The sequence below is a fragment of the Megalops cyprinoides genome, chromosome 6 (genome assembly GCF_013368585.1).
Source record: "Megalops cyprinoides isolate fMegCyp1 chromosome 6, fMegCyp1.pri, whole genome shotgun sequence".
NCBI lineage: Eukaryota > Metazoa > Chordata > Actinopteri > Elopiformes > Megalopidae > Megalops > Megalops cyprinoides.
In genome coordinates this window covers 21,017,652-21,038,029 of record NC_050588.1, presented here as the reverse complement: position 1 = coordinate 21,038,029, position 20,378 = coordinate 21,017,652, and the positions used below count along the sequence as shown (strand labels likewise).

General features: G+C 43.1%; 2 protein-coding genes across 4 annotated transcripts in view; both read left to right on the top strand.

Annotated features, from left to right (window-relative positions):
- Window positions 1-4,560, top strand: part of LOC118779032 (FYVE, RhoGEF and PH domain-containing protein 5-like) — a 45,529-nt gene extending 40,969 nt beyond the window's left edge. The window contains exons 14-21 of one of the 2 annotated variants that reach the window (XM_036530855.1): window positions 138-217; window positions 752-848; window positions 1,018-1,155; window positions 1,274-1,376; window positions 2,020-2,156; window positions 2,251-2,352; window positions 3,486-3,640; window positions 4,036-4,560. In XM_036530855.1, coding sequence (XP_036386748.1) covers window positions 138-217; window positions 752-848; window positions 1,018-1,155; window positions 1,274-1,376; window positions 2,020-2,156; window positions 2,251-2,352; window positions 3,486-3,640; window positions 4,036-4,072 — 849 coding nt within the window. In that variant the 3' untranslated portion in view covers window positions 4,073-4,560. Of the gene's footprint in view, window positions 1-137; window positions 218-751; window positions 849-1,017; window positions 1,156-1,273; window positions 1,377-2,019; window positions 2,157-2,250; window positions 2,380-3,485; window positions 3,641-4,035 lie in introns of both variants that reach the window. The other variant, XM_036530854.1, reaches the window with a different exon arrangement.
- A 10,385-nt stretch (window positions 4,561-14,945) lies between these two features.
- Window positions 14,946-20,378, top strand: part of LOC118779116 (protein kinase C delta type-like) — a 28,464-nt gene continuing 23,031 nt past the window's right edge. Inside the window, exons 1-2 of one of the 2 annotated variants that reach the window (XM_036531018.1) lie at window positions 14,946-15,086; window positions 16,482-16,606. The gene's annotated coding sequence lies outside the window, so the exon portion shown is untranslated. Of the gene's footprint in view, window positions 15,087-16,373; window positions 16,607-20,378 lie in introns of those variants that run through there. The other variant, XM_036531016.1, reaches the window with a different exon arrangement.

Below are 20,378 nucleotides of genomic sequence, written 5' to 3'. Positions count from 1 at the left end.
TCTCTCTCTCACTGTTTGTCAGTAAAATCTGACACTCAGTAAAAGCAGCATTAGAGGCCACATATAGGAACCATGCAATGTGTACATATGCTGTTCCATATACACTGTGTTACTGCTGAATCATCTTCTCCTCTCAGGTCAGTAAACCCAACATTGAGGATGTGCAGAATGTGCTGAAGATCGAGGTGAACGACATCTCCATCACACTCTCAGCCAGGTGAGTTTGAGAGCTAGGTTCAACACAGTGATAAATACATTATTCCTTTCTGTCTGCTGGATTCAATAAAAACTTTTAAATAAAATCCTTGCAAATGAATTAATTCAGATATCTATTTACAACAATGTGGCTTTTTCTCAATCACACCTGAAAGTCAGTCAAAAAACATTGGTGGCCAACCATCACATACAGTCACCATGATTAATTACCATGGTCTGTCACACACATAGTCTGTAGTCACTCACCATCGGTGGCTGTCGCTCCTGAATCAATGTGTAGGATTTGCATTACCTCCCTGTGAAAAATTGTCTGCAAACCCCAACCGACGATACCATTGGAGCACCTCAACTGACCATCAGGTGTATAATCCTCAGCTTTAAGTTGGTTTGCCCCTTTTGAACTGACTCATTGAACTGAAAGATTACTCTGGATGGGTTTTTGATTGAATAGCATTTTGCCCTAAGATGACTTGATGGATTTGATTGTTTGGAGTGGATATGGGTACGAAATTATCCACCCTGTCTGGTCCTGCAGCTCTTATGGGGAGAGGGAGGACTGGTTCCATACTCTGACTCGAACTGTAGCAGATCACGCACGAGGACAAAGCACCTTTGGCAGCTACAGCAATGAGGTGAGGGGAGGCGCAAGGGGTGGGGCATTCACCTTTTTCTGAAACAGACCCCTCATGTTGGAGACATCAATGCGATGTCAGTGTGCAGCTTGTGTTCGTTGGGTCTGGATGTGAGCGTAACATTAGTAACACAATGCTGTAACGTTGGCACGCGGTCCCTCCCCCCCAGGCCCGTGAGAAGCTGTGGATGAGTCTCGGGGAGAAGCCGCCCACGCTGGTGCCCGTGTCCCACGTGATGATGTGCATGAACTGCGCCTCGGACTTCTCCCTCACCCTACGCCGTCACCACTGCCACGCCTGTGGAAAGGTGGGTGGCATCAAAGCCCATCTCCCCCCGGGCCCCGCGTGAGGGCGAGAGGGGTAAGAGGGCACCCAGAGCCCCCCTCTCATCGCTGTCATGTCCCCCTGTCACCCTGCCCCTGCAGATCGTCTGCCGTTCCTGCTCCAGGAACAAGTACCCTCTGAAGTACCTGAAAGATAGAGTGGCCAAGGTCTGCGACCGTTGCTACACTGAGCTGAAGAAACGAGGTAGTGTCACAACCCCAAATATTCCCCCTCGTATTCATGTAATCCTGTCCCGTTGTGCCTTTGAGGGAGGGGGTTAGATGGGGGGTGGGCAGATTAGAAAATAGAGGAGTTAGAACACTCAAACTCATGCTAAGCACTAAAAACATGCTGGTTCCGTGTGTTCCCCACAAATGAACAATTTTGTGAATAAAATATTAAACCAGCAGATACTGAGGTTGTGCAGAACTTCGCTTAGATCACAGTCTGAAGAATGCACTGAGCTCAGCGTCACATTTGGAAAGAGACTCTGAGTCCCTCCAGGAGGCTCGGTGGGATTTGGCTGAAGTACTTAAAATCTAAAGGTTGGACCACAGAAGCTATTTTAAGCAAAGTCTCTTCAACAGGACTTGAGGGCACAGGTGAAAAGTAGTTAAAGGAACATTTCGCACGGGGCTCTAACAGAGCCAGACTCCTGTGAGCATTACAAAGTATGCTGTCAGACAAAAGGTTATTAGAAAACTTTCCAGGAGTTTGTAGCGGGTGGTGGGATCCACCAAAAGACCAAACTTTAGACAGTGATAGATTCGTCCAACTTTATGAGCAAAATGATAAGTCAAGATGGGTTCTAATCACAGTCCTTGCCTGTGCTGCTCTACATTCGCAGGGGGGAATATGGCAGGGGCGGGTGGTAACGACAGTCCTCGCCCCAATCGGTCCAGTCGACCGCTCTCGGCCGTTTTCCAGAACATCCACCCACCCAGCCTGTGGAGGCACAGGAAGAGCGGCTCCGCCCTGAACCAGGTAGCCATGCCCACAAGGCGGTTTCCCCCATGTCTCTTTTCATCCAGTCCTGCGATGGCATGCCCACTCCCACGTGCCTCCCTGGTTTGTGCAGGTGGCGGGATCGGCCGAGGGCGCGACCATGAGCGGGAGTCTGCTGCGCTGCAAGAGGAGCAAGAGGAACTGGAAGAAGCTGTGGTTCCTCATCAAAGACAAGGTGCTCTACACCTTCTCAGGACGCGAGGTGAGGGGGCACAGATTCTCCCCCCTTTCTCAAATACTATACCTACCTCATATACAGTACCCCACAGCCCTAAAAACTACACCTAACACATAGAAAGTACCCCCCTGTTCTGTATCCAGGACCTTTTTGTCCTATATACAGTATACTCTCTGTCCCAGGCAGTAACTCCTAGACCCGCCACCCCCAGTTCCTAACAGTAGACCCAATCCAAAACACAACATTCCCCTGTCCTAGTTTGGTTTATTTATCAAGGACAGTATACCATTGACATTCATTACACATCATGCCATGTATTGTACCCCAGTTAGCCATAGGCTACTTTGCCCTGGTAGTGCTGCTTTCACTAGGAGTCCTGCACACAATGTCCACTATTCCACCCCCACAATGCTCCCCATCTCACACACTGCGGCACTGTCCCCCACACAGAACTCCCCTGTGTAAAGACCAACCCCCGCCCAGTACCACACAGAACATCTTATCTTCCTACTGCATTTCCAGATTTCCTTTCCTTTCTCTCCTTAGATAAATGAGCCCCAGTAGAGTATGCATGCACACCAACTGTCACTCTTTAGCAGGAGAATCACTGTGCTCTCTCTCTCTCTGTTTCTTTCTATGTCTGTGGCTTTGGAAGTCTTGCGTTTGATTGAATGTGGGACAGTGTTTGTTGCATCCGGTCTTTTTCCTCAGTCTGAGCTGTATGGATTAGGTGTGTTTTGATCAGCGTTGAGAACTGTCTCTTCGTGTGGTATATGTAGTAATGTGTTTAGAGATGGTTGGTGTTTTGGTGTGGTCTATGTTGTTCGGTTCAGTGTGGTGTTTTTGTTTAGCATGTGTTTGGTGTTTGCGGTGGTGTATTTTGTTCATTGTCCTCTAAGTTGTTTTTCTGGGAAGGCATTTTTGTCTAGCGTGGGTGTTGTGTGTAGTGTGTTTTTATGTTGTTTGGGGTGAGTTGTGTGCCTAGTTGATCTCTTTCTTCTGTTTCTGTGTCACTCTTTCTCTCACTCTATCTTTCCTTCATTCTCCATCTGTCTGTATCTCTCTGCCTCTATCTATCTATCCATCTATCTATCTGTCTATCTGTCTATCTCTCTATCCCTGTTTCTTAGGATAAGGTAGCATCAGAGAGCTTACCCCTGCTTGGTTTCACTGTAAAGCTGCCAGAAAAACTGGAGGGAGAGGATGCCACCAATGTCTTCCAGCTCTACCACAAGAAGACTCTGTACTATACCTTCAGAGCAGAGGATAGAAGCAGTGCACTGAGGTCAGCTGGGCTGAACAGCTCTATGTTTGTGAGAACAACACAATCACCCTGTTTCTCCATATATCAATTAGCCATTCCCTGAGGTCATTCTATCTTTGGAGCCTTGTTGTCTGTAGTAACATTAACACTGACCTGAAGTGTGCCCAACACAGGAGCCTGCTCACCTGTAATGATGTTATCTCCAGCAGCGTGTTCCATTTCCCATTAACATTACAGTATGCAGTGTCTCTCTCAGCTGCCCTTTACAGATAGAAGGTGCATGTCACTGAGGTTTATTACCTGTATTTCAGCTCCCACCCAATTTTCCCGTGCCTATACTCCATATGCATGAGGAAAAATAACTGTTTTACAGATAGTGTTGTTCATGCAGGACTCTTTTCTTTCTTGTTTTGCAGATGGGTCAACGCCATAGAGGAGGCCACAGTTTTATAGCATTCGCCATGTTTGACAAATTTTGGAGGGTGCCACAGACTCTCCTCCTTTATCTCTGAGTCCTGGTCCTTCATCAAGCAGAGATGTCCATTGGAACTCTTGACTGATTAAAAACAGAAAGAGACTTGGATGGACTCTATGTCTTGGAGTTGAATGACTAACTATGTGAAGTGCCAGGTGTCATAAAACAGAACGATGCATCAGAGAAAATGGGACTTCATTAGGAAGTACAGACACACATATACTCAGTTTTGAGCATTGTTTCTTTAACCTGGATCTCATTTCCAAAGTGGGATAGGGATAGATATAGTAAGAGTCCCAGTCAGTCATTTGTTTCTGTATTGTGTTGTATATGATGTTACCTGTTACACCGTCAAAAGGGCTTAATCACAAACTGTTTTCTGCCTGAAAATCTAGCAATCTTGTATTGTTTGTTTTTAATACCCTCCCCCCATAAAACACACACAAGTCCACACTCACATACACACACAAGCACATGTGTATTTTCACTCACACTTGGACTCTCACACATAAACACATACCAACACACACTGAAACATACACACTCACACACAATTTGCCTGTGTGACATTTTGGGAATGTGTGTGAAACAGAGTGAAGAGTATAGAGCATTTCTGTTCATGGGGCAGCGAGATATGTACTTCTTTGATGAACCTTTACCTTTTGCTTAAATTATGCAGAGTGTGTTGGAGGAAAAGGGAGAATCAGAATGGAAGCTGCATTCAAGTTTTGCCTTGAGCATAGGATAGACGTGAACACAGCTACTCTTAACGAGCAAGCTACTCTTAAGGAGTCAGAACTCATTCCTCTTTCTTGGGCAGCTGATGATATATACATATATATATGTATAGACGTACACACACCTCTTGGACATTATGCCAGTCCCTCTCTGAGCCATTACCTCAATCCCACTCTGTATTACTGTGCGCCAGACTGACTGGGAGCCATAGCTGTTTTTGGTATAATTAAGTGTCTGGTCAACATCTTTCCAGTAACAGGACAGACACTCTTATCACATGACCGCTAAACCAGCATCAGATGTATAATTACATGTGTGACACCCGAAATTAGTGCACTGAAGAAGCTGCCACTATCTGTCACTATTATAGCTACTGACTGTACATATGCAGACATGCTATACTCTCATTTCCTGTGTTATTACAAGCAGCATCCAGCAGAGGGCAGTGAAAGACATGAGTTCACGATGAACGTTATCTCAGCCTGTTGCAAGAGGGGCTGCAATGTGATAGTCATTCTCTCTCTGGCCTTCAATCAGGTAAATCTCCAGCATTTATCAGAATTTTACAGCATTTACCAGGATTTTACAGCCTTCATCAGAGTTTTACAGAAGTTAGATGTGCTCTTTTTTCTGTGCGCTTTCTTTTTAGCTTGCTTGTTAGGACTCTTGGTCATTTGAGTCGTCACGCCCACCTCTTTTGTCTTGTTCAGAATTGCGCCTCAGAGATTTTCCCTCAGTCGCTTTTCACTGTTTCGCCGAGCTGAGAATGCACTTTGTCACAGAATCTAAGATGTAATGCTCAGTGCTCATAGGGATATTCAGTCCTGTGAGGCAGCGAGCAGTTAGTGAGCATGTGCTCATCAGATGCAAGTGGGCTGATATAAAACGATGTAAAATTATATTGATTGGGGCTGATCAGACGTGAACATATGTTTCATTTGCTGTATACATTTCTTTCAAAATAATGTGCGTTTTTTGTTGTTTGTTTTTTTTTTTTGTGCATTTGTGCATTTGTGTCACAGTCCTGTATCTAGTACATGTTAGTGATGGGATGTGCTACCATAATAAGTGGAGTCATGATTGCCATGGAGATTCTGAGGTTGTGCCACTACTGCAGAGCCATTTAAAGGGTTACTTTGGTGACTTAAAAATGCCACAGGCATTGCTCTCGTATCACTGACACATTAGATTTGAGTATCTCTCAATTCTTAAAACTCGTTGCTCGGAATGTGTCTTAAGAATTTGAAAAGCTGTATGTTAAATTCGCATTCCCTCTCAGAATTTTACAGAGCAGCCCATCACAGTAATCTCATAACACTGTAGTGAAATCAGTTGCCTTAGAGACAATTTACTGGCACATTTTGACTGGCACAAGGACAAGAGAGGGGATGGGGATGCTTTCAGTATTTAGTCCTTCATACTTCAGGCACCTGTTTGAGGACAGTAGTATTGCTTAGGCCAACAGGAAGAGTGCGCTGAGAATTATACTTTGTGTTATTAGAAGTGCTACATTTCTGATGGGCTTGTATGTGCCTGGGGTGTAGCCAGTTTGGATTATTTAAAAAGGCCTAACTAAAATGTGTGGGCTCCAGGGTTAAAGAGGATATCTGTTTTATTTTGGGGCTTTTGTTTGTTCTTCTGTTTTGTTCAGCTGCCAATTATTTCTACTGTTAATTATTGTACTTCTGAAATGGCCTTGCATATAGTGAACTGTAAATGTAAATATATATAAATAAGAAAATACACATTCTTTTGCTTTATTTGCACTGACAAAAATGAAACACAAAAGGAATGTAATTATTATCTGCTCTGATGTTATGTCTTAAACCTTGGCTTGGCTAGCCTGTTCTACAGCAGGTGGCACATCCAAAGTAATGGTGCTTTTTCCCGATAGTGTTGGGATTTGTCTTATGTTCAACATAGTGGTTCGTGTGAATATTGTGTTGTAAAGATTCAGTAAAGTACCAATGGAGACATTTTCTAACATCACATGGGGAAATAAAGTAAAAGAAAGTAAAAACAAAACAAGTGGTGGTCCCCTTATTAAGTTGTATTGTAACTATCATGGTACATCAGCATGATTTACCATTGGCATGGGCAGGATATGCCCCCTGTAGGTTTTTATAGGTAATAACACCACTGTTTAGCCTCCCTCTCAATTCCTCTTTTTTTTTTTTACTTTCTCAACTACATTCCAATAATTGCTTTCGTGATTTAACATGCCCTGTCTCCTTTCTCCCCACCAGCTTCTGAATCCTATCTGTGCTTGGCAGATGTATTTTCTTTAGCAAAGAATGGTAACTACAACTACTAAATGATGAAGTCACCTGCCACAACATGTAGAGGAAGCAGAGAATGGCTGTACGTTCAAATTTAGGGTTAGTATCTGGAATGTACTTCATGTGGAGGTCTTCATGCACAGACTAAAGGGACTAGACTTAAGCGCTACCTTGTCGGCATGTGTTAGCATTGCTAGCTCATCCTTCACGCAGTGTGTGCCCTGTGTCCCATATCTAGAGTGCACTATCATAGCCCCAGCACCTGAAGCTCCCCCTTTTAAATCGTGGGGCTGAAATTTGAGGTGGTGGGTGGGAATTCTGAACTCTGCATCTCTCCTTCTTCGCACGTGTCTCTTGGTGCCACATGCCATCGAGAGCTGTGCTCCGAAACCAGATCACATCTGGAACGCCTCTATGCTGCATTTCAAAATGTAGTTCATCTTCTGTGGAGAACAGAAACTGATTGCACTGCAAAAGCATGGGCTGTTTATCTTATGGTTACTTATCCTGTCATCATTCTCGTAATGATTATTATAATAAATATGTAATAATAAATATGTAGCCTTCTAACAAGCTCATTCTGGTTGTCAAACTGAAACAAGTATCTAAGTCAACTGAGGACATAAATAATTAATAAGGAAAAAAAGAAAACATTTTGGTCTATTTTTTACTTCCCCCTGCAAAATTAATGACCACAAGATAAACAGACCGCAGTAGGCCCCTCATAAGAGGCTTTCCATAAAGAAAGGCCTGGAATTCACATGGCCAGTTCACTAATGCCCTGAAACTAAACTAAAGCCATAGGGTGAGAACTGACAGACGAGTGAATCTTATCCAGGTCAGTGGCAAAAGATGGGTAAAGGGAAAGAGAGAGAGTGAGAGAATAACATGGCATGAGATAGAAAGCAGAGAAAAAAGTGAACAAGTGACAGGAAGAAAAAAGAGGAATAATGCACGAAACTGAGAGAGAAAGGAGACTGAGAGAGAGCAGGAGGGAGAAAGGGAGAGAATGTGAGATGGAGTGAGAGCGAGACAGAAAGAGAAACAGAAAGGGGCAGGGCTGTTCTATTTCTCTGTCTCCCTGGAGCTTCTCTGACCCAGTATTGAGGGAGAGTGAGGGAGCACAAGCTGAGAGGAAAGAGGAAAAGTTGGTTCTCAGAAGTACCTGAAAGTTATATACACCTTGTTCCACTTCATATGCTGGACAATTCATCACCTGCACCCCATCTCTTCCATTTCTGCTGAAATGTCAGGGACAGAACCTACATATTTCTCCTCTCCCTTGAACCCAGCCCAATCATTTCTGAGGGGGTCACAGAGCATCATTTTCACATCAGTCACTGCTGATCTTAATTGTGAAGGTGAAAGTCTTAAAAATAGGAAAGGACACTTACCTCACAGCTATTCTTCAGGAAAGCTGAAGCGCTACTTACAGTCCCACATTCACGTTGCTCTTGCCTGAGCTCAAAAAATCATTAGGTGGGCTACCCTGACTGCAGCAACAGAAATTCCTTGAGTGCTATCTCGATGGCCGCATGAGCAAGAAGTCTTGCTTGATGAGCATAATGAGATGAATAGAGACACAGGTGACAAAGAGGTAGCGAGCAAAGGGATAAGTTACTGTTAATTGAGCAAAAGAGTAAGGCTTTAATTAACCTTCATCTCTTTAATGGTGTCCCATTCAGAGAGTCACTGAGGAATCTCTATCGTGAGAGAGAGGGGGGGGTAGATAAGGTGACATAGGCTCATAACGCAGGAGCCCCAGGGTCCCATTTGCAGAGCAGACACAAAGCACTTCACCACAGGTTGAGAGGTTAAAAGAAGTGTTAGATCTTTTGTATACCACTGCATAAATGCACTGCATTTACCTGACAGTTGGTTAGAACTGAAAAACAATTCATTCTTGATTATTTTTTTAACTCAAAGGACACATCACCAGAACCATTTGATTAAGTATCAGCAAATGCAGCAAATACAGAGGATGTTCTGAGAAAATCAGAGAGGATAAAGGAAAATCAGAGAGGAGATACAGTATTTGAAACATATTGTATCAATCAATCAGTTTTTATATGGAATAAAACCATTCACTGATTACCACAAAGTGGCTTTTTCCCACAGAAATCACATAAAATAGAACATTTTAGCTGATATGGCAAAACTGGAAAATTATTACCTAACCCACTCTTTAGCAAAATAGAGGAATACTGAAAACAGCAAAATAATCATCATGTTAACACATATTAGTTCACAGACTTATTATTTCTTATTTACTAGCTTTCAGGACTGTTTTTGGTGGTATTTTCCTATGTTGCAGGACTATTGCGGTGGTATTTAAGCATTCCGTGGTTTGCTTGGTTGTTCTGGCATCTCTGCTATACAGGCAGGCTAGCCAAAAGCAAAAATAAACACTGGAAGCCGACAGTTGGGCCTAATGGCGATGCGATGTGAAATACAGAGACACGGACGAGGCTGGAACTCGCTTTCTGTGTGTTATTCATTCCAGCCTGCTGAGGCAGGCAGTTGATTTGTGGTTTAAAGGAAAGTAAGGGCTTGCAGCATCCAGGACACCTAAACACTGCCATTACCTTTTTCAGTACTGGGAGACCGTGCACATTACAGCCGCTGAGAGCAAGCTGTCCATTTGGGGTTGTCTGCATTGCCTCATGCGTGAAGATTAGAAAGTCAATTAGAATACTGTCGTAGGGGCGTGTCTCAGCGCCTCAGTACCCAGAACTCATTTTCTCAGAGACAAAAGACACAAGCGCTGGAGCCCACTCTGCTGCGGACTTCAAACGCTTCAAAGAGTAACGGGAACAGGAGTACTCTCCACAACACAGGGAGAACATGAGCATATTCATCGTCCCTTTGTCATCCAGTACAAACTGACCTTTTCTGTTGCTCCACTTCATGAAAAGATACAGCCCACAGTGTCTCTTCTCGAGCAGAGGCTCCACAGCGCCAAGGCCCACCTCCTTTAAAGAACACAATCAGAACTGGAATCATTAATTAGTCCTCACCCATGACCAGCACATGGTTATCATTTTAAAAAAGAGGCACCTAAGAGACATGGAGCTAGCTGGATCTGAGCTACACCTGGGCCCACCTCCAGAAACCTGTTGGACCAGTGCTGTGACAGGTCTTCCTCCTGTAGATGCACTATCAGGCATGCTGTCTCTCCTCATGCTTACAGACTGGGCCACTCGATCCTGTAGGCTTGAAGATGACATGACCTCTGTGGGACCTCTCCTTACGTAATGCTGTTAGTGTCTATTTAAGCTGACTGTGTATCTGCATGATTACTGTATCCTACCTGAGTCTCATCATAAACAACAAATGATGTAATCAGATGTTCCTGTTCTTCTTTTCAATTTCTTCATTCATATTTGCTGTGACGTATGATGTGAGAAGTGAGCTTGTCTGACGTTCACAGCACTGATGCTGCATACACACATGTGTATGTATACATATATACATGCATATACACATAGTGCCTATGCTTGAAGAGGTAATATAGACATATGAAAGTGATAAAGCAGATATATTGGCCATATTCATATCTGGAAGCAATTCCCTTAGTGTCTCCCTCTCTGGGACACTCAGCATGGCCAGAGACCTGCACGGCCGCTGTGTCAAAGAACAGGCACTCTCTCTTAAAATATCCAGATTTCCTGTGTATAACACATTAGGTCTTACAGCCAGACAGGTGAAAGATATGCAGAGACACACAAGGCCTGCGGAGGAGGAAATTGATTGTAAAAACACAGGGAACTGGCAAACTAAAAGAGAAAAGTGAGACAGAGGATGGAGACATTATTCGGGTAAAGACTGGGAGACAGGGACAAGAAGAAAGAACGACAAAGAAGAACAACAAATGGAATGACAGAGATGTAACTGCAAGCATGCTGAAAGGCTGTGGAGGAGGGAGAGCTCCTTTCCTTTTTGGGTGTTGTTTCTCCTCCCTGTCCACCCGTGTTCCTCGTTACTCACTCATATGTTTGCCCAGCCTTGGAGGGTGACAGCTGCACCATGGGAACTCTCTCTGCTGTCCAGAACAGCGGTCTGGGAGTGTGGCCATCATGTGGTCTAATGGGGTGGACCAGTGATTGATAGCGCCAAAATGACCACGTCAACCATATCTTGCAACGTCAGAAACGGTAGCCTTGACGGACATGGTGTGGGAGTTTTTGGTTTGCATCCTGCTGGTTTCTAAAACATTGTGCTGATTGTACTGTGGTGGAGGCTCAGGTCACTATCAAAATCATGCAGTCAAATAGATGCCTCAGGTGGGAAGAAGGATGTCACTCACTCACACACACACGCGCACACACACACACACACATACACACTTAAAATTGTACATTCCACAGCCATAACTATGTTCAAACACATACTGTACATTAGCTCAACACTTGACTGCTTAGTGGAGTTGACTACAACCTTGGTACAAGTAGAAAAAATATATTGCAATCGAAATTGCTTTGTGTGTGTGTATGTGTGTGTGTGTGTATGCCACACTGATTAAACTATTGTGCAACACACCCTACCTCACAATCATATTAACTACCTCAGCAATCTTGCTTTTTCCACACTTGAAATCCACATGTAAAAATATTATCCCTGGGCCATCGCATTAAAAAACATCAATGCATCTAAACAGCAGTGCATTTAGTTATGCTGTACAAGTCTGTGCAGCAACCGTGTTTCAGGAAGTTCTGTAAAAAAATTCCTTGCAAATCTTTACTTTGTGTGGACAAAGACATGTTGTGAGATAGGGTGTGTTCACATTTAAAAAAATGTTTCTTAAATTGGCTTGCTTAGATGGCATTAGCCACCAAGTCCTTTCACTTTTGTATTTCCATGCAGAAATCTTTGGTAGCAGTTTTCTTCTCCACCTAAACCTAACTGATGATCATCTAAACAAAAATGACCTCCTCCTGTGCATTTCATATACCACCTAAAACAAATCTGAGGACCGGCAATTCAGGTCTGGTAACACTTCTGAGATTAGCTGTGGCATGACAGGAAGGTATGTGTGACATGAAGACAGAAGTGAACAGAGTCATAACATTTAGCAATCAGGATCAGGATACATGTTGCAGTCTCAGCCACAGGGCCATTGGTTTGGTTAGGGCTTTCATGAGGAGGTGGGCTTCAGTGCCAATCACCACCTGTAAGCTCTGGCTTACTCACAGTGCAGCCTCACACATCACAGTCCGCTAAGACTCCAAGGAAGGTGGAGAGGGATGGAGGGGAAGATATGGAGGAAGCAAAAATAAGGACAGAATGATGCATAAAACAGAACAAAAGACAAACAGGAAAGAGGGATGAGCCGAATGAGGGACACCATTGAACTCCTGAAATCTGCATGGAGTTCACATTTCAGGTATACAGGATGAGCATTAATTTGAGCCTGAAATATGATGGATTAAGACATATATGCAGACACACACACACACAAACACATTCACATATGTTAACACAGAAACATGTAAACAGTAACCGAGGAATTCATAAGAGCAGTCTTAATCAAGAAGTAAAGAAAATAGCAGAAACAAAACTGAACATGGCTTTAAAAGCCTGAGAAACTTATTTGTATTCTCAGGTGTGAGCTCAAAAACTCCAAAATAACAAGGACAAGTTAAAATGGGAGAATATCGATGACATTGTCCTGACATTTCCAGGCCTGTACCTTGTCTGCACAGTGTTACTCTGCAGTGTAAAGACAAATACATAGAAGGAAAGGACAAATAAAGGGTGGTGAAAAGAAAGAGGAAAGGAGATAAGAATATGGGAAGAAAAGAGTAAACAGAGGGACACAGAGAAAGAACAGCAGAAGGGAAAATGAGAGGATGGGACAATAGTATGGTGGAAATTAAGGATGGAGATGTGAGTATAGGCATTAGTGAGAAATGGGTGGACAAAAGATCAAGAGGGATACTGGGAACACAGGAGGACAGCGAGGGGAGAGGGAAAGGTTGGGGTTCCCAGTCTCCAGTGGGTCATGTCTCAGTTTACCCTTGCTCTGATCCCACAGTGGAAGTCAAACTGAAACTTTCCCTGGCCCTCCACTTCTTTCTCCTCCTCCTCAACAAATCTAGAATAAACTGCATCCTTGGGACTCAGCCCTGCCTTATCTCCTGTGCCTCAAGGTTTCTGCCATCTTATCAGCCCTATGTGTCATATGCAAGTGAAAGAGGAAAAAATATTTCAGGGGGCCACTGATCCACCCGTTAAAATACCATTTGCTGACAAGGCACACAAACACAAACAGAGTGGAATCCGCTCTGCCTGTTTTTTTCTAAACCCCTGTTCTAGAGTCAAAATGTTCAAGAACACAGCTTAACACTTACGTCAGAAATGCTGCATAGGCGTCAGATTATAAGACTGCTTTGAAGCAAACCAGTATGCCCTCTCTTGATTTGGCCAAACGTGGGAGAAGAACTGTCTGTGTCTACAGCATGTCAGCCTCATCACCGTGATTGATTCGTTTGTTGATGGCCACCGGGAGAGACGCACAACTAAGGTCTGGGGATCTCCTGGCCCTGCTATAGCCATAGAGGCGGGGCCAGCTGTGCGTCAGCATCACATGCTGTCCATTCCTTGCACCCAGGAGGAAGAGCGAAGGTTTGGCCCCACCCCTTTACTCTTAATGGTAACATAGCATGGTGGGGTGGTGGGGCGGCGGGGGTGGAGGGGTCTAGCTAAAATTAGGTTAGAGGAAGAGTTCCTCTTGGCAGGGGGCTGAAGTGCACCATCAAACCCTGTCATCAAAGTTTCCAGATCTGTTGAATATAGGCCAATCACAAACTAACACATTTCCTGGTAAAAACTGAAGGAGAATGGGAAGTCCGTATTCCACTTCTTCATAGCTTATTTGCCTTAAGTGGAAAAGCATTAACAGTCCTGAGGATAGACAGTGAAAGAGAGTTAAACAGAGAAAGAGAAATGGAAAATGAGGCTCTGGTGTTAAATATCATGCACATTTCCACTGAGTATTGTTACTGAGTTCGTTTCACCCAATGTTTCAGGTTGAAAATGTTTTTTTTTTTTTTATTCTGAGACAGACAGACAGAAATGGCAAGTATTAGAAAAAAGGACAGACAGAAAGAAATGAGGAAGAAAATGAGGTGAAGTAGAAGAAATAGGAAGGAGAAAACACATGAAACGTCTTTCTTTCCTCAGTTAATTTATTTCACTCCATTCATTACTAATTGCACTCTGTGTTCTTTCTTCACAATACTTAGACACTCGGAATAAAAACAAAAGACACACATACACATGCACATACAAAGAGAGAGAAAAAATGAACCGAAAGACAGAGAGAAATGGAAGGAGAGGATAAAGCACATGACATATTTGAAATTCTGCTTTTGTCATTTCACATTTATGCATTGTGCACTGTGTTTCTTCACAATTGCAATTTTTAAATCCAAGATGTCCAGGTACACACAAATTTAACAAACTCATGCAACACATGCACAGAGAGAGAAAGAGAGAGAGAGAGAGAGACAGAGAGAGAGAGACAGACAGACAGAGAGAGAGCGTGAGTCAGCAAGATGCATGGCTCAGGTAAGGACTAAATTCATCAAGTACAGCCGTGACATTCTTTCAGTCTGTGGAATAAAGGAAGGAACCCAGCTGGTTTCTCTGCATGCTTTCCACATATCAGCTGTGTTCAGCTGTGTTCAACGACATCTTGGGACATGCACCTTTGAATCTTCAGAAAATCAGCTGACCTGCTCCGCACCATTTTCCACGCCTTCAATGTATGCAACCGCGGAGATTCCCTTGTGGCGTGAGACTCGAGGGTGACAATGTGTGCGGAAGGTCATCACATTTTCATCCTGCCTGACTGAAATCCACAGCCAGTCCACAGCAGAGCCGCTACACTATATTACAAGCTGCCTCTGTAACACTAAGTGACTAGCAGGAACTACCTTTTAATGCTGAGCCTGTTGAGGAGTTCCGATGTGGTGTGAGTACTTTGCAAGTCTTTTTACCATGTAGTAGTGCTACTGCTTAAGTGACAATTGCAGTTGTTAAGTCAGTCCAGTGCCACCTATTCCATACAATGGGGGCAACTGAAACACGCAGCTCATGGTCACCCATACCCATACCCAAACTGCTATTTGAGTCTCATCTCCCTCAAAATATTATTAATATTGGCTGTCATATTGGGTCACCTTGTCCTAGAAGAGGTACAATTCTACATAGCACATAGTTCTGCTGTCCATTTATACTGTCAGGTGTGAAACTAACTTTTACAGTTACATTTTTTAGAGGTGCAATCATGGCCAAACCCATAACTGTGTTATCTGTACAATGGTGCAATGTCTACGTGTGAATCTGTGAATTTGTGCAGCATCTGCACAGCCTCTCTCAAAATAATTAAGTAAATGAAAACAATGGGTGCACAGCGTAGCATAGAGGTTAAGGCACAAGACTCGTACCCGAAAGGTTGCTGGTTCAATCCCTGCTGGGACACTGCTGCTGTACCCTTAGGCAAGGTACTTAACCCACAATAGCCTCAGTAATTATCCAGCTGTATGAATAGATAGCATTGTAAAGAACCTCTGTAAGTCACTCTGGGTAAGAGCATCTGCTAAATAATGTAATGTAAAGATCACCTATCTTCAAAATTCGCACTTGTTCTCTTGCATAGAAGGAAAAAAAAGAATCTAGGGCACACTGTACCTTAATTAAAAGCTAGAGTGGGCAAACACGAAACCTCCAAGACTTGGACCGCGTAAACGACTAAATCCCATGGGGGCGGGTGCTCAGCCTGAGGACTATATATTTTCTTGCCAGTGTCGTGACTGAACAGCAGTGGAATCGTAAGCGGGGCATTTTGAGAATGGCGTCCCTGAAAATATTTAATTTTGCACCAGATATACCTTCTAAGTCTAATTTATATTCAGATCTGTCAGGTCAATAAGTGAAGTTTCTTTATTATCAACTGCTCATCATATAGCATTACGGAAACTACTTAAATGAAATCACCCACAGCCAAACCCATGTTTATTTAAAACAATGAATGCTGACGTGCAGAGGAAAATTACAGCCATCTGAGATGTCTCCATCATTACAAAAGAATGTTGCTTGTTCAAATAAGACAGATATGTCAGATCGCGGTTACTAGGGATCCAGTTTGTCAGGCCATGTGAGACCTCAAATTACAAGTGAGAGAACGTGAGATACTTCTTCGCAAATCTCCACCTGTCCTTTGGCCACTCTTTTTCATAAAGTCTCCAGACAGTATTAAGATATCATTTGTGATGGATGTATAGGACACTGGCGTTCCAGTGAAGCTTTGTTCTGTGTGTGTGTATGTGTGTGTGTGCACCTGGTCGACGCGACGTCACCACTCCAGTGTACTGACAAGCCGCCGAGCGCACAAGCACCAGCTATTTCCTTGAACAGGCGGTGGAATCGCGGAGTAAGATCGGAGGCTGAAGGAAAGGCAAGTTCAACTAATAAGGGACACGTATCAAGGAGGTGAGTGTTTTTTGTGGAAAAATAAAACTTAGGCTACATTATAGCTGAAAGAATTGGAACAGGTTTGCTGCGGTCGATCACAATGAAAACAAAGTACTAGGAATTATGCTAAAATGTAACCTGACAAGCTTAACTATTGAAACCCACTAGGTACCTTCGAAGTGCGCTTTGCTTCAACTGATTTCATGTGTAATTGTAAAATGCAACGGAACTCCTTTTGTCGGCTTCACCGTACCTCTTCGATTTGAGCTATTGTTTTGAACCTTGTTAAAAGTACAGTAGTAACCTACGGCAGTTTGCCCGCTTGCGAGCCACTTGCAGATTTCTTGAGACGTGCAGAAGCGGCGTCTTACAGGATCGAGAGTACACACAGCTCGAATGGAAGTTTGCGAAACACAATGTTTGGTCGCATGGAAACCTGGTGATACAAGGCACCCTATTAATTGGTTCTCTAAAAAAACTTCGAAGGAGGTGGGAAAGGCAGGATAACGTTACACAATTTTACTTACTCTTTCGTGGAATGTGTCCTTGTCTGTCTTATGTAAGACATGTTTAAAAGAATGCATTGTACTTGTTTTGAATTTTCTTAAATTCTCTCCGTTGGCTTTGTTCAAAACAATAATGAATATGTTGCCATACAAAAATAAATCAATCGATTACTGACGAATAGTTCCGGAATATATCTGGCGCCAGTGAAGCAATGGAAAGCCAAAAATGTTAAGTATTGCGGCTAATCTTTCTCACTTCCGCGGGTTTTAACTCGACGGACATCGGGAAATGACTTCTCTTTTGTCAGATGGCGCAAGTCATTATTCGTGCGACTCTATAGAAACTCTATAGGTGACATTACTAAACAAGACCTGACCATGTGTGTTGAGTTTGTTGTCCTTGGGGTGATGGCACATTTTACTTATTGCATGCATAGTGATGTGTTAAGAATGTCTGAGGATTATTGCATTTTTTGCTTTCCAAATGCCTCCTTCCATATTATTATGTAATTTATGCAGCGATCCAAGTTAAGTGGCCAAATGAGGGGTTAAGGGCAGAAGTTAAGTGACAGACAAAGGAGCTGAGCCTGCAACCTACTGATTACTGGTCTGGCTCCCTGTCCACTATGTCTCTGGGCCACACTGTTTCCCTGATAAGCTTTTTCATGCACTTGGCTTACCTGCCTCAGACAGATAAAATAATCTTCTTGTCATGACCTTAGAAGTATGCCTTTCTTTGATATTTTCAATTATCCAGGGTAAAACATGAATGTATCTCACAAACCACAAGCTCAGAGGGGTAACAGTCACCAGAAAGAAACAGCAATGTAATGTCCACAGAATTTGCGTGGTTTACTTTCTCCATGTTTTTAGACTTCGTCCTATCACTGGTTGATATAATGCAGCTTGATGTAGTGGTATGAAGCAGGGCATGTGACCAAAGGTTGCCAGTTTGATTGCTCCATGCTGGAGCACTGCTGTTGTACCATTTGGCAAGGTATATAACCCAATTTTGTCTCAGGAAATATCTAACTGTATCAATAACATGTAACATTGTAAACTATGTAAGTTGCTTTGGATAACAGGTATTCCCAAGCAACTTAATGTAATGTATGAATGATGTCTGTTGGCTTGACATACGCTAAACTGTTCTCAAACGCTAATACTATAACTTGCTTATGGTCAGACAGGAGTATGCGCACAAATCATGTTTATGACTCCTTTTCCAGCCTGTGCATGTCTTTATCAGCTCACCCACCCTGCAGTGTCTCTACTGTCTGTCCATTGAAGGCTGTTCCATTCTGCCGTTGAAGGCCCTTTATGAGAACTGCAGGTTTGACTCCCGGTTCCCTGAGTGAACACAGCTCACTGGCAGAGGTGCTGGAGCAGGCGCTCACTGTGACAATGTTTATATACATCTCTCCCTGGCGTGTGCTGGTCTGCTGAGCCTTTGTGTGTGTTAAATGTTTATTATTGGTGAAGAGTTAAGGCAGGCATATCCATTGTAATGGGAAAACGGGCAATGCACAATTATGAATCTTTTTGTTCACTGTCATATAGCACCTCCAAGTGTCACTGGACTTATTCCTGGTGATGCATTGGCGCCTAGCATTATGTATCACCCATCATGCAGTGCAGTGCTCTGCCAATGAGAATGACCCGCAGTGGAGTGGGCGTGTACGGAGGCAGAATACTGTTGGTTCACTCTGCCTACACACATGGGCTGGGAATTCTTTTTCTTTTTAAAACCAGAACCATTTTCTGGGAACTCTTTTAAAGCTGCCAAGGCAAATTGCCTTCCTCAAAATGCCTGAAGCGGTCTTCCTTGGATTTTTTTTAAAGCTTCTTACAAAAAAATGAAACAGAAGGAGTGAATACTCAAAATCCAATATGTATTTTTTTAAAAAAACAACAAACAAAAGGAACCAGCCAGAACACAATGCCAAACCAGTTCAAACAGCCTTCCTGCAGTGTAGCCTCACACCTGTATTTAACAATCTGATTGGGCACATGAGACTCATTAACCAGTAGCTGACTACAGACAGACAATCACAAATAGACAAGTAACCATGAAACAATTAACTGCTTAGGTCTATCTGCTGTGAAATAAGCTCAGTTAAGGTTGACAAGGTTGAACATTGAAAGACATGATCCTTAAACATTTAAACAATTAACACACAATTACATTTTTTTTTGGGAAAGATGAACAGCCTCCTTCACAGTCAGACTTTGAATTTAGCACAGTTCTTAAGTTAAAGAGTAATTTTAAAATGTTTCACAGGTGCATCCAAAGATATTATAAAATGTCACTCCAAGAGACTCTGCCAGCTTGATCTGAATATCCGCAGTGAAATTAGGGCCTCAAAAGTTGAGAGTGAGTTAAGAGAGGGTCTGAATTAGGGCTGAATTAGTTTAGATTTATGCCTGAATTCAACCATACTTCATTACAGTTTGACCTTAAGTAACCTTTGGGGAACAAAGAATGTAAGCCAGTGGCAAAGCTTCTTTCTTTATTACTCACTAATCTTTTCCATTTCACTCAGAGCCACATCGTTAGCATGGAAAAGGCCGAATGTAACCTTACTAGTGTTTGTGGTTCAATTTCAGATGACCTGCAATGTGGTAGCACTGAATCTCATCCATTTTGTCTGTTGATGATTTTGGAGCTGGCCCTATATAACAGAACCACATCCTCTCTAGTCTTCAGTGTAAAATGGTTGTTTGTGATCATTGAATTTGTGTGAAGTAGATGTTTGGCTGCTCAGAGTTGAAAGAAATGGCCACAGGGTAGAGGTCAGATTTGTGTCAATTCTGTAGTGCTCCAGGGTGGTTGTTTTGTCCAGAGTGGAGTCAATTTGGCTCTTTGTAAACCAGTTAGCTGGTGACATGATTGGGTGGTTGACATCAGCTACAATTTTCTACTCTGGGCACCGGAATCAAGACCGTGTGGTTTCCTCTCTCTCTGGGGTCCACATGCAGGGTATTGGTGGGGCAGTTTATAACACACACTCAAGCAGTGCTGATGTGAAGAAGACTCGGCAGTGCACTTTATGTTATGGGTCCACAGAGGTCTGTGAATGGACTTTAGTCCCCAGACCAGTGCCATTCAAACTCCTAACAAAACATTTACACGGAGCGAGTGTGTTGCGGTAATGGGGTAAATGTTGTTTTGTTAGGTAACCGTAACCATCATAGGTGATGCGAATAGGTAATTATCTGTCAGTACTTACATCCTTTTTCATCCAATGTTTGTTCAAATCAGTCAGGTGCAGGCACAAGGCATG